This window comes from Atractosteus spatula, chromosome 14, assembly GCF_055471065.1.
Source record: "Atractosteus spatula isolate fAtrSpa1 chromosome 14, fAtrSpa1.hap1, whole genome shotgun sequence".
NCBI classification, from domain to species: domain Eukaryota; kingdom Metazoa; phylum Chordata; class Actinopteri; order Semionotiformes; family Lepisosteidae; genus Atractosteus; species Atractosteus spatula.
The window spans coordinates 18592031-18609721 of record NC_142719.1 but is presented as its reverse complement, the minus strand read 5'-3'; the positions used below and the strand labels follow the sequence as shown (position 1 = coordinate 18609721).

Genomic DNA, 17691 nt, shown 5'->3' with positions numbered 1-17691 from the left:
GCATTGGAAATAACCACGCTCTTCAAAGGGGGATGTGAACGAGGCTAAATCTGGCATATGATGTGATCTCTTAGCTCACATCTCAGAAGGACAGACTAAGACCGTTCTCACTTCTCTTTTCATGAATCTGTGTGTCTTTCAAGAGCAGTGACTCTGCCCCACTCCTTGTTTCCAGTGCCAGCACAGCACTGTTCTCGTGATTCTAGTGGTCTGTGGACCCCATCCACTCAGGATAGGGGGGGACCTGACTGGCAGACAGCTGGGACAGCATCAGAGTGATTTAATCTTTTTGCCACTGGCAGGGTGGCGCAGTGGTTAGTATAGCTGCCTCACAGCGCTGGGGCCCTGGGTTCAATTCCAGACCTGGGCCTCTGTCTGTGTGGAGTTTGTCTGTTCTCCCTGTATTCATATGGATTTCCTCCAGATGCTGCATTTTCCTCCCACAGTCTAAAGACATATTGGGAGATGAATTGGTTTCTAGGAAAATTGGCCTTGGTGTGAATGTGTGCGTGTTTGTGTCTGCGATGCCCGTTGCTTGCTGGGATAGATTCCAGCTGCCCCGTGACCCTGAATTGGATGATGCTGTTAGAAGATGGATGGGTACAGCATGAACGTATCAGCTCTGTCTTATGTATGCAGAGAAGCCCTTATTGTGAACTGATCTGCCAGGCATGCCTCTGGTATTCAGCCATAATTATGTTGTTCCAAAAAATCATTTTCCATTCTAAGCTCATTTGTTTCAAGGCTTGCACCATCAAATGCTCCGTGATCTCGAGTGGTTTCCTTTTACAGTGTCCTATGAAGACCAGTTCCGTTCAGGAGCTTGGAGCTGAATCTCGCTCGCTGCAGAGTCCCGCTCGTTCCGTAGGTGAGCACTGTGGGAATCGATCCTCCTTACTTGAGGATGAAGAGGATAGATGAATGTGTTTTGCCTCTTGTCAGGGCCCGGGCTATCATCCCTGAGGCTGCGTTGACTCTGAAAATGCCCGGATTAAAAGAGAAACTAACTGTAGAGTCCAAATGGCAAAATGCTGTCAGAGCTTCCTCCCTCAGCTGTTTGGCTGCACTGTGCAGCAACAGTGCTTTCTCTCCTCTCTCACTGTTCATCAAAGGGCATCTTGTCCTTCCACATCGGCGAAGCCCATTATCTGCAGATAAAATAGAGTCATTCCAGGCTGCCAAGCCCAAGGCACTGTACAGACTGGCCTGTGGGAGAACCAGGATCAAAGGACTCTATTGTGAACTGCTGGCTGCGCTCTCTGTGGGTCATCTGATCTCTCCTCATCCCCTGCGGCGGAGACCGTTGTGCACTTTGGGATGGCGATTCAGGGAAAGAGACGACCTCTCGGGACGCTGGAAACGGAAGCTGAGAGCTTTAAACCGCGGCAGCCGTTGAGCTCGGCCACCTTAGGAAATGTCCTCATCTGGCCTAAGATCAGCAGTGGGCAGACTGAATAGTGACTGTATCTCGCTGGACAACTGTTGATCTGTTCTGTTTGCGTGTGTACATATTGGAACAAGTGCATTAATACACGGGCTTTAAAAACACAAAGAGGCTCCATTAGCGTCTGCTGAACATGTATTGGAGTGATGTTGAAAGGTAGCACTTAGAACTGTGACACACTGAACCAGCTGCAGGCACGCCCTAAATCCCATGCTGTGTGGCACTGATGCCAAGCAGGCATAATGAGCTGAGCGGAGACCCTTCTTACGCCTTTCTGCAACACCGCAAAGATTATAGGGCAAGACAAACCTTACTTGGGTCACCAGAAGAAGAAATTCTCATGAAATACACTTTGAGCACAAGTACAGTCCCAATCTTCTGGGTGTGTTGTTCTCTGCCTGTTTGAAGCCTGTGAAGACTCACACTGCAGAAACCGGATTTACAGTACATGTGGCAACTTCATTTTGCCGTTGTCCTGCAAGGTACTATTCTTGTCTTCACAAACTTTTCCACCTTTACCACACTGCACAGATTCAATGAATTTCTTATAATGGGTGTTCATTCCCATTTGACTTTGCGGATTCATATCTGGGGATTTTGTAAAAAAATCCTTTTGGTTATTTTTTATTCTCCAAAAAGCGTTTGCTTTCTGACTGTCTTTCCTACACTTCAGCACTTTACTCTGGCTCTGCTCCTGGTTTGATAGACAGTGGTCCTTATATAAGGCAAAAGAACAAGTAAAGGTTTATTCCATGTTGAAAAGAGAAGAGAGAAAATGCAACGTTTTGGCTGTGAAGCTGCTTCTGAAGTAGGCATTCACAGCCGAAACGTTGTGTTTTCTCTCTTCTCTTTTCAGCATGGAATAAACCTATTACTTGTTCCTTTGCAGACTACGCATGCTGACGCAGCCATCCACCTAAACTACCTTATATAAGGCAGTTGCTTAGGATGCATCTCATCTTCAAATTCTCCTTATAAGCAGGCTGTCCTTATCTTAAGACCTGTGCTGATTTCTGATGTGCATCTTAAGTGCATTTCGGTATGCTTATATTAATAGACCTTCATGGAAGCTACTGAACCTGCAGTGTTGTAGGACTGTGTTAGCATGCGTCTTATGTTTAATTTTAAGAAGCTTTAATAACTAATGATAATTCCTTACACTTATATAGCGCTTTTCTGGACACTCCACTCAAAGCACTCTACAGGTAATGAAGACTCCCCTCCACCACCACCGATGGGCAGCCCCACCTGGGTGATGCGACGGCAGCCATAGTGCTCCAGTCCTCTTACCACACACCAGCTATCAGTGGGGAGGAGGACAGAGGGATGAAGCCAATTCATAGATGGGGATTATTAGGAGGCCATGATTGGTAAGGGCCAATGGGAAATTTGGCCAGGACGCCGGGGTTACACCGCTACTCTTTTCGAGAAACACCCTGGGATTTTTAACGACCACTCAGTTTTACGTCTCATCCGAAGGACAGTGCCTTTTTACAGTATAGTGTCCCCATCAGTATACTGGGGCATTAGGACCCACACAGACCATAGGGGGAGCACCCCCTACTAGTCCCACTAACACCTCTTGCAGCAGCAACCATAGCTTCCCAGGAGGTCTCCCATCCAGGGGAAAACCAGGCTCACACCTGCTGAGTTTCAGTGGGTTGGCAGTTGTGAGTTGCAGGATGATACAGCAGCTGGCTTTACTGTATGAGGCACGCTAAATCTTCCCAAATTTGCATTTTAGCGGTCAGCAAGACGATTCTCGCTGCAAGCGGGGAGCCGTAAAAAGACTTTCTGCTACTGGGAGAAACCGTGACGTCCAGGTGACGAGTGCGTGCTGCGTGAAAGCGCGAAAAAACAAACAAAAACAGACGAACAGGAAACCAGCGGTTTTTCATGTTTCGAGTTTGTTCACAGGTCTGTTTTTTCTTCCTGCTGCCAGAGCTTTTCACAGCTATAGGAGAACAACAGGCGATGCTAGCAGGAGCTGGATATCAGGGCAGGACAATGCCTGTTGGATGTGATCCGAAGGCGTTTCTGCTCCGCTTGCTGCCCAGTTGTAATGTGTGGCAGCGAGCCCACCTCCTCTCTCAGCTGCAGCTCGTAACCTGGCCGGATCTGCAACACCTTTTTGCAGGAGACGAGTGCATTCATGCGCGCTGATCGCTGCAAGATTAGCACAAGGTAGCGCAGGAGGACGCGAACGCGAACCGAGTTCAGAACGGTTGCAAACAAGAAGAAGTCTTTTGGTCTCTATCCTGCGGTTGCTGAACAACGCAGATACAGCAGTTCCAGTAAAGAGTCCCTTTCCATGGCAGCTTAATCCATTTAGGGTTTTACTAAGAACTGCAAGGCAAAATCTGGTACAACACTGTTCAAGCTGGTTCTGTTATACAGAGGAGCTCTCTGTTAAACCGTTAACTCGACCTTGGAACAAACTTGGGGTAATTCCTTTTTTGAAATATCCGGGACTAGGGTGTTGGGTGTTAACTGGTGCTAAATCTGTCATGACAAAAATAAATGACTCATGAGAATTGGTATATTAAAAATAGAGCCTTCTTCTTTTCTCTGTAGCCAAATGTTTCCCCATGCAACAATCTGCAAATAATGTTGAATTAATGTCAGTTACGTCACTGCAGCAAAATATGTTTTTAATTCTGTGTGAACCCTGGTCAGCTAACATTATAGAAGGGAGCTCCTGTCTCCTGGGTTTCTGACAATGGTGCTGGTCAGCTTGTAGGCAGAGAATACTCTTGTACAGATGTCTGTGCATCGATGAGGCAGTGCTTGTGTAAACGTACATAAGGATGTGTGTCTATATAAATATATGGGGTCTGTCTTCCCTCAGTTCATTTTAATTGCTTAAAGGACCGTGATTCTGTGTCTCACGTTGTTGAAGAATCTGAATTCCTGTGTCATGTGTCTAATTCCGGAAACAAAGAAATGCAATTCTACAGTATATCTGTGTGTGACAATTCCACGGGCTTCGTGGAAATTTTAGTTCCACTGCCTGAGATGTAAAAGCACCTTGCACCCCTCGGTTACAGTGAGCACGCATTGTATTTCCCAGAGAAGGGGGCAAAGATATGACAGATATCTTGTACTTGGTCCGTCAGCTGACCAACACACCAGAGGTGAGAAACACAGGCGCTCTCTCTTGCCACCTAAATCGGATTCAACAATGCAAACGTGCTGCTCCCACAGCAAGCTCTCTTGCAGTTTGAAGTTCCAATAAAAGTCCAAGTAATAATTTTACATCGTTGAATATTTGCATCGTTGCTTCGTAGTTTTGAAAGCTGACCGCTCCTCAGCTCTGCAGTTTGCGGGGATGGAGCCAGACGTGTAGCTGGAGGAAGAAAAGCAGAGCGTTAAGGAAAATCTGAGTAAAAAAAGTTGAGGATGCACGCTTCAGCCAAAGCGCTTAGGCTCGGTCCCAATACCTTGCAATTCTCTGATTTTCTGTTACTGGCACCGACTCGTAGACCAGCGTCTCTGTTTCTGCCTTCTATATAAATATACGGGGCATAATTGACTCTCGGGTGAAAGACTTAAACTTCTGACACATTGAGCGCGTTATTATTGTTGTAATGCGCCCAGCCATTTTATTATTATTTTTATACACTCCTAATTTGGGTAGGCCGCGGATTCATGAACTCAGCTCATGGCTGCGATCCTAATACATACGGGAAACTGAGGACCGTGCCTACTTTCCTCCAATAGGCGCACTATTGGATGACTGTAATGTACTGTGAATGACGTATACGTTTAATTTCGATGGGCTCACGGAGCCTCCCACCAAAATTCGTCATAATCTGTCATTTATTGACTGCTACCAATATTCCAGAGCAGTTCAAGGATTGGAATAAGATAGGAGTCTTTTGGCTCGCAGCAAAACAGCGACCCCAGCGATATCCCCGGGTAACTGCAGGGTGGCATAGACATCAGTGAGTGACAAGCCTCTCCTCCAATCAGCAGTGAGCAACATGTATGCCGAACAAATGATCTCGTGGGTGGCCTGGGCCTGGTAGAGCCCATTCCAAATGGTTTGTGAAGTCCAGAAATTAAATCCGGGGAGATTTTTCTGAAGAAAAGATCTTACTTTAAATAAAGAAGTAAGGAAATATATAGCTTTGCGTCCAGGTCTTGTGCTTCCTGTGCCTTTCTGTGTCGTAGACTATAGAACTGATCCCTTTCTGTGTGAGATGAAGTAGCCCAGTGTCATACTGTCTGAGCAGTACCAACAAGGCTCTCACTGGGTGGTCAGGCTGCTGAAGGCCGGGAGTTCCCTGGCCATTGTCCTCTGGCCCTGCTGCAGTTTCTCGCTGATCAGCTTCACCCTCCTTGGAGGGGCTGGGGGAGGCCGCCATGAGAGCACTGCCCGTCAGTGGTGTCTTTAAAGAGGCTCTCGTCACTGAGTCAGGAGCTGACAGCAGCCGTGTGCTCAGTGTGATAAGCCAGACAGATCCTTCTGTCGGTCGGAAGAGCCTGTGGAATACAGATGTCAGTCGGCAAGTTGGGGCATTTTTCTTGGCTACACTTTAAGGGAAAAGAGAAGGCAGACCCTAGCAGTCAGCAGTTTTCCCTGTTCTTACCTAGTAGAATACCTGGATCGGCTTCAATGCTACCTTGTTTTACTCCGTGTGGGAAGAAGCCGAAAGAAGATGAGTTTCATATTCCAAGATGATGACCACGAATGTTTTTAGTTTTAAATTACATTCCCGGAAGATGGCCTCCAAAAGTGAATAATTCATGTGTGTAGTCAATGACTAATCCTGTGTTGTGATCTATTTGTCTTTTAAAGCAACCTAACATTTATTATCTGCTGTGCTGTCATTCTAACTCTTTATACATTACTTATTATTAATAAGGGATAGTTAATATTAACGCTTTCATAGTTAAGTAGAGTTGAGCTCTTTGGATAAAAGCATCTGCCAAATTAATACAGTCTCGGACTCACATAAATCCATCTTTCTGTTAAAAAAAATTGCATGCAGCTTAGTCTTGGTCTGCACTGTCCTGTGTGCATATCTTCTCTTCCATGCGTCTGGAATAACTTCTGCTGTGTGTTTGCAGTGTTACCCTTTTATTCACATTATTTTTTCACTTTTGATCACATCACTCCTATCCTGGAGTCCTGGCACTGGCTTCCTGTCACTTTTCATGTCAACTTCAAACTCTGGGTCTCCTATCTGTACTCCAAGCCCGTCTACACTCTATGGGTGACAGGGCCTTCTCCTGTTCTGCCCCAAAGTTCTGGAACTCTATCCCCAAGGATATCAGAGAGTCACCTTCTCTAAACTCCTTCAAATCCTGACTCAAAACCCTCTTCTTTAGAAGAACCTTTACTTAACTGGCTCTGTTCTTTACCCCCCTGCTCCTACTGTATTTAGTACCACGATCTGCTGTCTCCTCTTAACTGTGTATTGTCATCATGCATATCTTGTATATTTTTTAAATTGTTGTGGTTATTCTGTAAAGAGCTTTGAGAAGCCACCTTTTAAAGGCACTATATAAAATAAAGTTTATAATGTTTGTTATTATATATTATTCATGTCTGAAAAGCATTCTGCTGCTGAATTAAGGCACTGTTACAATTACTGTGCAAGAGTACTGTATACTGTAATAATATTGCAAAAAAGGAATGCACTGTTACAATTACTGTGCAAGAGTACTGTATACTGTAATAATATTGCAAAAAAGGAATGATTGAGGTAGGATGGAGCAGTGGCACTGTGGTTAGCATATCTACCTCACCGTGCAGGGGCCCTGGGTTCAATTCCCAACCTGGCATGCTGTTAGTGTGGAGTTTGCATGGTGTCACCCTTGTTTGCATGGATTTCCTCAAACAGGCCAAAGACATACTGGTAGTTTAACTGGCTTTTGTGAAAATGGACCCTGGTGTATGCGTGTTTGTGTCTCTCTGCCCTGTCTACCATCCAGGGTGTATCCTGCCTTGTGCCCATTGCTCAAAATACTGCAGCTCTCTTGTGACCTTGAATTGGATGAAGTGGTTAGAAAATGAATGGATGCATTGTTGCAGTACTGTAATAACAACAGTTGTATGTGTAATGTACCATCTAAGAGTGCATTCCGACTTCTGTAAATTTTGGCTTAAGTAAGGTTGTGCAGAATGAAACCCTTCTGTACTGCAAGTCGGTGAATACCTGTAAATGTGTGTCTAGGGTTTTTTCTATAAAGATAAACGCTCCCTGTCATTTTCAAGAGAGCCTTTCTGCTGTCATGGTCTCCATTCTGGTCTGTGAAACACCTCCCAGTGCTTCACTCTGTTTTAAATACACTTACACCTTTTGCTTTCTGACTGGGAGGATTGCACATCATTTGGAATTCAAATGTCTGGACTGGATGGTCCAGATCAAATCCTGGGTGGGGGAGCTACTGTAGTTCCTCTGAGCCGGGAGTCTCACGCGGACTGACTCAGGGAACACGCCTGGAATAGAAGTTACTCTGAGTAAGAGAGCAGGCCCAAATGGTCATTATACTGTTGTGCTTGGTAACGTAGACCAGTGCACCACTCTGCGTGATGGACATTCGAATGTCTGGGAACAGGGAAATTCTCCCACACCTCTGGGGCAGTACTCCTGGCAGAAGTATTCTTCACAGGCTGAGGTTTATTTATATAAAGCATGTTTTTGTCAACAAATATATTTCATTTCACCCCTTTAAATGGGTTAAACATCTACATAAGTCATGTTAATCTGTTAAAAGGAGCCTTTCCTGTTTTTCTGTGTTCAAACTGGGAGCTGGTTTCTAACAGTACAACAGTGAACAGCATCCTGCCTGATTCCTGTTTTGCAGAAATGGAGTCATATGCAAACTCCTATGTACTGGGGGCATTTCTGAGCCTAAAATCTAGACTGAAACTCCAGGGGCTTTTGCAGTTGCACTTCTGTACAAACTAGGTCAATTTAACTCCAACTCAGAAGCCAATTAACCCACCAGTATGTTTTTTGGTCTTTGGGAGGAAACCAGAGCACCCGGAGAAAACTCACATTTTTGGTCACAGGGAGAACATACAAACTCCACACAGACAGCACCCCTAAGAATTGAACCCTGGGCCCCAGTGCTGTGATGGACCTATACAAACCCTTGCACCACCGTGCTGCCCTGTTTTTAAAACATACGGGTGTAGTTTACTGAACTAGTTTTTAAATGAAGAGACAATGCAGAAATGAAAAAAAATGCTTTTATTTGTGTCATTGTTTTCCCCATCACCAGAGCAATTCGTCAATATAGAAAAAATTGACCGGAAAAAATTACACTGGTTTTCCAGCAGGATTGAGGCCTGGGGGTTGTTCTGGATAAGAGGGGGGAAGGAAAGTCTGTGTCGGGCCTCACAAAGCCCACCATCCCCTCCTAGTCCCGGAAAAAATCTATTCAGCTGACTTTTCCCAAATTCCCAGTACTTGAGCCGAGTGAGCACCCTCCCTTTGACTTTCAAAGCATCACAAATTCATACTATAACAATACTGACATTATAGTAGGAGACTTAACTCTACCTCAAAAATACAGAGCACAAAAGTGAGCAAAACAATAGAGAAAAAGTTGTAGCCTGTAGTTTGTCTTGCATAACTGCACCACATGGACTCTGCTGTAGATTTGCTTTGGTAAAAATGTTGGTCCATGGACTCATGGTTAAAGCAGGCTGCAATGCAGGGAGGGAGATGTGGTACATGCTGAGACGTCATATCGAAGCATAAAGAATGTAGGGAAAACTAGAAAACAATTGTCTACCTTTTACAGTTGTGGCCTTTCATAAAGATTGCTGCACTGGAGTTACGTCACGTGTTTCCATCTGCGTGAAAGAGTCTTCTGCACCCCCTCCGACCAAACCTGCTGTTCGAGCTGTGGCATCGACATGCATCTCTGTGTCTGCAGAGGCTCATGCCCTGCTGTCAGGACCTGGGCAGTGGAGAGGCTTGAACTCCTCTGCACTCATGGTTGGGCAACGAGGTGGGGGGGAGCACAGCTGCCTTCCTCATGATGAACCCCAAGCGCACAGTTCGAAGTGGTCAGTCACTTATGAGACTGTGACTATACCACAGTGGTCAATGGTAGCATATCTTTCAGCCTGTGAAAAATGATAGGATGTGCAGGCTTCCCTGGGTTGGAATCAAACCCGGGATCTGAGAAACAGTTGTGCTAACCGCTGTGCCTCCTGAGATGCACGTTCCAATAATGGTATTTTTTGCACTGTGCGTGCCGGGCTCAGGTTTCACTTTTGCTCTTGATGCAGTCACATGTGTTGTGAGTCATTCTGCATTGTGGGGCACAGCCCTTCCTCCTGCTTGGGCAAGCACAGATGCAGCTCTAATAATAATTCCTTACGCTTATATAGAGCTTTTCTGGATACCCCACTCAAAGCTTAACTTTAAGGGGTTGCTAAACTTAACTTTAGTTAAGGGCCGCTTAACTAGCTCACCGCCAGTGGTGAGCTACAGGGTGACATAACTGCTCAAAATGCCGCCTTCTAAAAATTGCTCACTCACTCTGACTGAAGCCTAATGATACAGTATATGCACCTCACTGTGTGCAGACCAACGTGTACCTCCTGTGGTTTTAATGTAAATGTCTGTGCAGTGTTTCACAGCCAGAACAGGCTGGGCAAGTTCCCTTTATTGAACAATAATCCATCCTACCAAGTGCTAGGAAAGACAGAAGAGACAGTGTGTTGCTTAACCTCCTTTCTGTCTAGACTTTCGGGGCCTGTTCATCTTGTCCTGAACATGTGGAGGATAGTGCTGTCCAGTCTCAGCCACACCAGTACGTGGGAATTCCTTCCCCAAATTCTGCCTTATTCTCCTCTTTCCCAGCTAGATGAGAGAGAGAAAGCTTGTAAAAGCTTCCGAAAGAGGCATGCACTTTCAAGCATCGCAGTTGTGAGCAGGAGATGCTGGGCACGTGACTGGAAGCATTCTGCTTCTGCAAGCATACACACATACAGACGTGTGTGCATCTGTGGTACATGCTGTATATGCTGCTGTATATTTAGGTGCCTGCTTGTAAGATTTTGGGTCTGTTTCCCTTCAAGGGTTAATTAATTCTTTGATATACACTGACCATATAGGCAGAGTTTCTGTCATGTTAATGCAGTGAACATTGTCACAGAGGTAGGCTTGCATAGCTGAGACAACACCCGGCACAAAATGGAGCAGACACAAACACACACTCATGCGTATCTGGCAGCTTAGCCTTTAATTTAGCCATGCAGCTGCTCTTGCTGAGGTCTTGACATTTTATGACAAGACAATGTGTATCCCAGAAGTCCTGTGAGAAAATCAGGTATCTCCCGGCTTCAGCAGGGACACCTCTCCTGGTATGTAAGTGCTGTGTGAGCTACTATTGCTGTCACTGCTGGTGCAGCAAATCTTATCCGTAATGACTTATGGACAAGCAACGTAACTCCCATTAACATTATTTGGGGTTTTCCTTGAAAAGAGGCAGGTGTAACGGTTCTTGGGGTTTCCGCCCTTGCCCCTCCTGCCCTGCCAGTTCGTCCCTCACTGCCTGGGCATGAGCCCGGGTCTCCGGCATCATGCAACAGGGAACTTGCCAGCTGAGCTAAAGGAGAACTCCTCTTCTATCCCTGTTATATGCAGGGGTGTATTCGTTACACAGGCAGCAGGAATAAGGTAATATTGAGAATTATGCATTTCAAAAGGCTGTTGGATTTCGTGTTCTGTAATACTCAGACAGCAAAAGCTCGCAGAATGGGAGCGGTTACTTAGATGTGGCTCACTCCCCACATGACTCCACCCTCTCAGGAGGGCCTCTTCTGCGAGAGCAGGCCGCATATACGCACGCTATTTGAAGTGGTTGTATACCACTTTGGCCACTAGGTGGCAGTATAATGTTGAGTGTCAGGGAGGGATAATGCTTTTTATAGGGCAAGATTGATTGCTGTTATGACAGAGCGCTAGAAAGAGGCCTTGGTGTAATGTTTGAATATTAGTCTGGGCAGCCTCCAGAATGAGCTGCCTGTTTCCTCTCAGAGCTCATAATAGAAATGGACTGTGGGGGTGTGGTCATTTTTCTTGTCTCAGAGATAATTAGATCACAATTCAGCCACCACTGGAACCAATTAAACCATCTTTTTGTTTGACTCACAAAACAAATAACACTGTACTATAGCGCTGTGAATGTGAATTTTGTTTTAAAACCGAAGTTCTGAATTAGAATCATTGGATGGAAAATTGCTGCAGCCTTCTTGACCCCAATCTTCTTCATATGAGAAATCTGTCCCTCATCTCCGGTTTATTTCCACTGTTTCAGAATTGCTGGGGTTACTCCTCTGCTTAATCTAATTTAGAAACATCTGAATTTGCAAATTACTGTCCTTTTTCTTGTCTTCCTCTCCTTTTAAAGCTATTTGGCTAGCAGCTACAGTATATCAGCTTGCAGTTCACAGCTGGCAGCCCACTGAAGCTCAGCAGGTGTGAGCCTGGTCTGTACCTGGATGGGAGATCTGCTAGGAACAACTAACTGCTAGGAACAACTGCTGGAAGAGGTGTTAGTGGGACCAGTAGGGGGTGCTCACTTTGCAGTCTGAGTGTCTCTTAATACCCCAGTATAGTAACAGGGACATTATACTGTGAAAAAGACACTGTTCTTCAGATGAGATGTAAAACAGAGGTGATGAGCTTTCTGGCCCACTATGGCTGCTGTCACATCATCCAGGTGAATGCTGCACATTGATGGTGGTGGAGGGGAGTCCCCATTACCTGTAAAGAGCTTTGAGTGGTGTGTCCAGAAAAGAGCTATATAGTGTGAGGATTATTATTATTTTATTATTGCTATATTAGAGAAACTAGTTTCCATTTAATTACAGTCTTATTTGTCCTCAAATGACCTCTTTGAGACGTTTGTCAGTAGTTTGTCTGGTTTCTGACCAGCCAACAGTGTTGAGACAACATGTGCGCCTGGATTGAAGTCTGAGAGAGGCTGTTCTCTACATTGAGAGTGATGGATCTATAGGACACTTCTAATTTGCAATGGCTTGCCTGCCTATGCAAATCTGTACAATTGATCAATCATTCACACATATTGTCTGATAATTAGAGTAGTGAATAGGTCTTCAGCAGAGCACCAATATAAATACATTTTTTTTAAAGTGACCAGCTGGAAATGTCAGGGTATCCCTACTGTCAATCCTCGTTCTACTTTAAATGAATTAATTTCAATGCCTCAGCTGGGCAGAAAGATTGTATTGTGCAGGTATTAGTCCTATAGATGGCCACTGTTCTATAGGTTATATCAGGTATCTTTAAATCCCTGTTATGTTCCTAATAGCAGCAACAGCTTAAATTATTTTTTTACAGCAGATGAAAGACTCAATGAACCTGAGGATTTGGTTTAAGCGCTTTAATAGCAATCAAATTAGTTATTGTGATCAGCTGCTCATTTTGTCTGATCAGCAGCAGGAAGACAGAACAGCTGATTGGTGTTATTGATTTCGGCGGGAGGGGTCTGCCCTCAAGGGCTTGAAAAGATCAACTCTGATTTTTAAAATGAGGGGGACAGAAATCAGAACAAACAGTGAATGGGCAAGAATGAAATAAATAAATAATGAAGAATATTTACAATGCTTATTGCAAGGCAGCAACACTCAGTAACTGAGTTGTCAGTCTGTTTTAGTTTAGTAGAACTGTGTTTATGTGCTAATTTCTTTCGCTTTAGGGGCAGCTCTATAACTGTGTCCTGTCTCAACTGGTTTAGAGGGCTTAGGAGGCCAACTGGTAAATGTATTTAATTTTTAGAAGGGGTAGAAATTGGGGTGAAGGGGGAAGTCCTTCAGTTTCTCAAGCAGTGAACCAATTTGCCAATTCAAGGAGTCCAGCTGTCTCGAATAAGCATGAATGGCCTAGATGCAGACTACTTTTTCTCATAACCCAACAGCAGGACAGAAAGAAAAAGCCATTGCTTGAGTCTGAAAGAGTGATGAAATAGTCCCTGAGTGCCTTGCCTGTGGGCTGCTGGGGCATAGTGACGTGCTGTTTAAGCTGTGGGCTGGTTTTATCTCTCAGTATCTGCTGTTTGAGTTGGCTGTGGAGGGAGGAGTGCTGTATGTGTGGGGCCTGCTCTCAGGAGAGGGAGAGAGAGAGAGAGAAGAAAGAAAGGGAGGGGGAAGAGACGGAGGGAAGGACTGTGCAGGAAACAGAAAGGTAAGGCCTAGTGTTATTTAAATCAGTCCAGTGCTGGTCTGACTAGTTTCTTACCTAGAGAGGAAAAGGAAGTGGGTGCTGAAAGAGAGAACGACACTGAGAAAGGAAAGAGCCCGCAAAACAAACAAAAAAAAAAAACTGCAAAATTGGTGAGCCTCTTCTTGCCGTAAAGGTGGACATAAAAACCAAACGGAGGAGAAGATGGGAGGTGAAGAAGAGAACTACTATGGAAAACATGGTAAAGTCACTTTGTTTGTCTGACTGCGTGTGCATGCATGTCCTCTGGGTGTGCTGGTGTAGGAGTGAGGAAGCTGAGATGTACAACGTGCACCAAATTTTCGGCAGACCTGCAAAAACAAACTGCCAGCTCTGGCAGTGCTCGTGCTGTTAAAACACAACCTCTGGTTCTTTATCGGGTGTTTGTAGAGCTCCTGTTATACCGTAGCTTGAGCTTAAAAACGGCTGTGCACTGTTGCCCAACCTGTTGTAGTCCAGAGCCTTAGATCAGTTCGGGTTTTTTTTAAGGAAAATGCAGGAGCCGGGCATTCCTGCGCTGTCCCTGTGCAATGTTGGGCTATCGAATTTCAGGGCTTTGTGAGTCACACCTCCTTTACAGCCTTGGCTGGGAATTCTCTGGGAATGTTTTAAGAAAGGTCAGATATCCTGGAGGTATCGAGGTCGAAGGCAACTGAGCGTTGCTAACAGGGTCCTGCCTTTGCCCAGGGACGAATTCCCTGGTACCCAGATGAGACTGGCCGCTCTGTCTTAGACTTTTTCTTTCAAGGTTCAGAAAATCTGCTTTCCAAAGCTGACTTGCTCAAACAAACAAGGAGGAGCCGCCTCTCGCCCACACCCGCTGTGTTAAAGACACTGTGGAAAGGTCTGGCCAGGCAGTAGGAATTGAACTCGTTGGGTTACCCGTCTGCATAAAACGCACCTTGTGTGCAGGTGAGCTAATTTTGTGGCCTTTTCTAACCAGATCAAGGTGTTGCTTCTCAACAAGCTGAAGTGATAATACTGGCAACAGCCCCTTGTCTTACCCAGAGACTGGGGAGTGACCGAGGCTGGGCTTGGTTAGTAATGGGGTGGGCAGAAGTGTCCAGTCCTGGTCCTGGAGGGTCAGGAGGTCTCTGCAGGGTGTCAAGCAGCTGATTAGCTGGGATAAGCTGTTAAATTGGTCCAGTTAAGCCTGTAATCAGCTGGTTTAGTACCCTGTGGGTACACCTGCCCTCCAAGATGAGGACTGCCCACTGCAGTAGTAAAGAGAAGCTGGTTGTTGCTGGAATTGGTGTTGGAGGACCAGTAGATAGAAACTGTGGTAACACTAGGTAGTGATAACCTCATTGTCCTGGCTCAAGTCCACTCTGGGCTTGTGTAATCTCCCAGGTCCCCGAATTCAACTGGTGAAGCAGTTTCTCACTCCTCCCCTTGATGGGGGAGGCTGTTGTGCAGCAGGAGTGGCTGAAGTGAGCTCCTTCATGTATTTCAAGAGCTTCATTGGCATGTATTCGTCATACCTGTGCTCGTCGGCCCACAAACAATCACACCAGACTCACAGCGACAATCCTGTCATTCAGTCTTTGCCTACCATAGCAGGTTGTTGTGGTTAATCAGTACCACCTTTCAGACTCTAATATCATCTGGTATTTAAGACCCCCCTTCTCATCCTCTGGTGCATAGTCTTAGTCTTAGTCATTAGTTATCAATCAAGTTTATTTATCAAATGCACAGCAATACAGCGTGCAGCAGTAGTTGCTGGCAATGAAATGTCTTTTCTGCGGTCTCACAAGAATCACAAAACTGAGGTAATAGATGTAATAGAAATGGAATAAAACCCAATATGAGTAGAGCTGCTATGTGTCCATGGTGTATGCAATATATACAAGTAGTGCGGTTATGCTGAATGCAGTGAAAACTGTGTGTTCATGTAGCCATTACAGGTGATTTGCTAAAGGAGCTGCAGGTTGGCTATTTAGCAGTCTTATTGCCTGAAGGTAGAAGCTGTTCTGTAGTCTGTTGGACTTGGACCGAATGCTTTGGTACCGTTTACCGGAAGGTAGGAGGGAAAACCATTTGTGACTGGGGTCCTTGAGAACGGACCTGGCCTTCTTCAGACATCTAGCTGAGTAGATATCCTGGATGTTTGGTAGCTCACAGCCGGTAATGAGCTGCGCTGACTTCATCACCCTCCGCAGTACTTTGCGATCCCGGGCGGAGCAGTTCCCATACCAGGCAGTGATGCAACCAGTCAGGATGCTCTCAACAGTGCACCTGTAGAAGTTGGCCTGGATATGTGATGGCATGCCAAACCTCTTTAGCCTACGGAGAAAGAATAGGCGCTGCCGTGCTGTTTTGACCACGATGTTGGTGTGGTGGGTCCAGGTTAAGTCCTCTGAGATGTTAACTCCCAGGAACTTAAAACTGCTGACCCTCTCCACTGCAGTCCCACTGATGTAGATAGGTGTGTGACCTCCTCCCTGGTGTTTTCTATAGTCCACAATCATCTCCTTAGTCTTAGTGATGTTCAGAGAGAGGTTGTTCTCCTGGCACCATGCTGCCAGGGTTTCAACCTCCTCCCTGTACGCAGACTCTTCACCATCTGTGATCAGGTCGATGACTGTTGTATCGTCCGCAAACTTAATGATGGAGTTTGAGTTATGCCTGGCGAGACAATCATGAGTAAATAAGGAGTAGAGGACAGGGCTAAGCACACAGCCTTGGGGGGCTCCAGTGTTTAGAGTCAGGGTAGAGGATATGTTGGTGCCCACCCTCACCACCTGCGGATGTTCTGTCAAGAAGTCCAGGATCCAGTTACAGAGGGAGGTGTTCAGTCCCAGGTCCTGGAGCTTGATGACAAGCTTTGAGGACACTATGGTATTGAATGCTGAGCTGTAATCAACAAACAGCATTCTCACATATGTTCCTTTCTTATCCAGGTGTGAGAGGGTAGTATGGAGGGCAGTGGCATTAGCATCCTCTGTTGACCTGTTCTGGCGATACCCAAATTGCAGTGGGTCTAGGGTGTCGGGCAGTGAGGAGGCGATGTATGCTTTGACCAGCCGCTCGAAGCACTTCATGATAACTGATGTGAGTGCAACAGGGCGGTAGTCATTTAGGCAGCTGACTCTGGGTTTCTTAGGAACGGGGACAATGGTGGTTTTCTTAAAGCAGGAAGGAACTATAGACTGAGCTAGGGAGAGATTGAATATGTCCGAGAAGACATCTGCCAGCTGGTCTGCACATGCCTTCAGAACGCGGCCAGGGATGGCATCAGGGCCAGGAGCCTTGCGTGGATTGGTCTTTTTTAAGACTTTACACACATCCGCTCTGGATGTGATCAGTGGGTTTCCGTCTTGGATTTCTGGAATCTTCCTGACTGGATCTGCGTTACTGACCTCAAACTGAGCATAGAGTGAATTTAGCTCATCAGTTACTACTCTTAGTGTTGTCCAGTCTCTTACTTTCTGTGGTTCAACTGTACTTGCCTTCTCTGTGTGTTCCTGGATTGGCCCTGTGTCCCTGTGGTCCTTCACTCGGAGCTTTCCTGGTTTGGACTCCGCCTGTTCCTGGCTACGGTTCATGGGTTACGTTTTTGCTTGTTTGCTTGTTTTCCAAACCTGCGCCTGAATCCTGTCTCCAGCCCTCAGAGTGCCTCAGTGAGTACAGGGGTATTAGAGTATTGGCTGCCTACTGACACAGGGCATAGGGGAAACTACTGAAGCCCCTTCTCCAAGACCCCCACAGGGGAGGTGGGTTTGGGGAGAAGTGGGCACCACTTGGTGTAGACCTATTTACCGTGATTGATGATCGCTGTGCTTGAAAATTGGAACTGCCTGCACCATTGACAATGCATGGCACCCTTACAAATATTCAATAATACATGTTTCAATATGGATTTATAAAAAATTAATATAAAATATTATAATTTGCCTAGGCCTACATCACGTATCTATGGCCTCAGAGATGAGTGTACATTTATGATTGTCCAGCAGAATGTAAATATGTGAAAGCAAAAAGGAATCCTGGCAAAGGTATTTAATATTGTGGAAATAAGGGGTTGTACAGTCC

General features: G+C 45.6%; 1 protein-coding gene across 4 annotated transcripts in view; it reads left to right on the top strand.

Moving 5' to 3' along the window:
• The window catches only part of slc44a2 (solute carrier family 44 member 2 (CTL2 blood group)), a 47283-nt gene that overhangs the window by 9797 nt on the left and 19795 nt on the right, over window positions 1-17691 (top strand). For 2 of the 4 annotated variants that reach the window (XM_088931509.1, XM_088931506.1), the window contains exon 1: window positions 13648-13861. The exons of the other annotated variants lie outside the window; for them this stretch is intronic. In XM_088931509.1, coding sequence (XP_088787635.1) covers window positions 13825-13861 — 37 coding nt within the window. In that variant the 5' untranslated portion in view covers window positions 13648-13824. Of the gene's footprint in view, window positions 1-13647; window positions 13862-17691 lie in introns of those variants that run through there. 4 annotated transcript variants of the gene reach the window in all.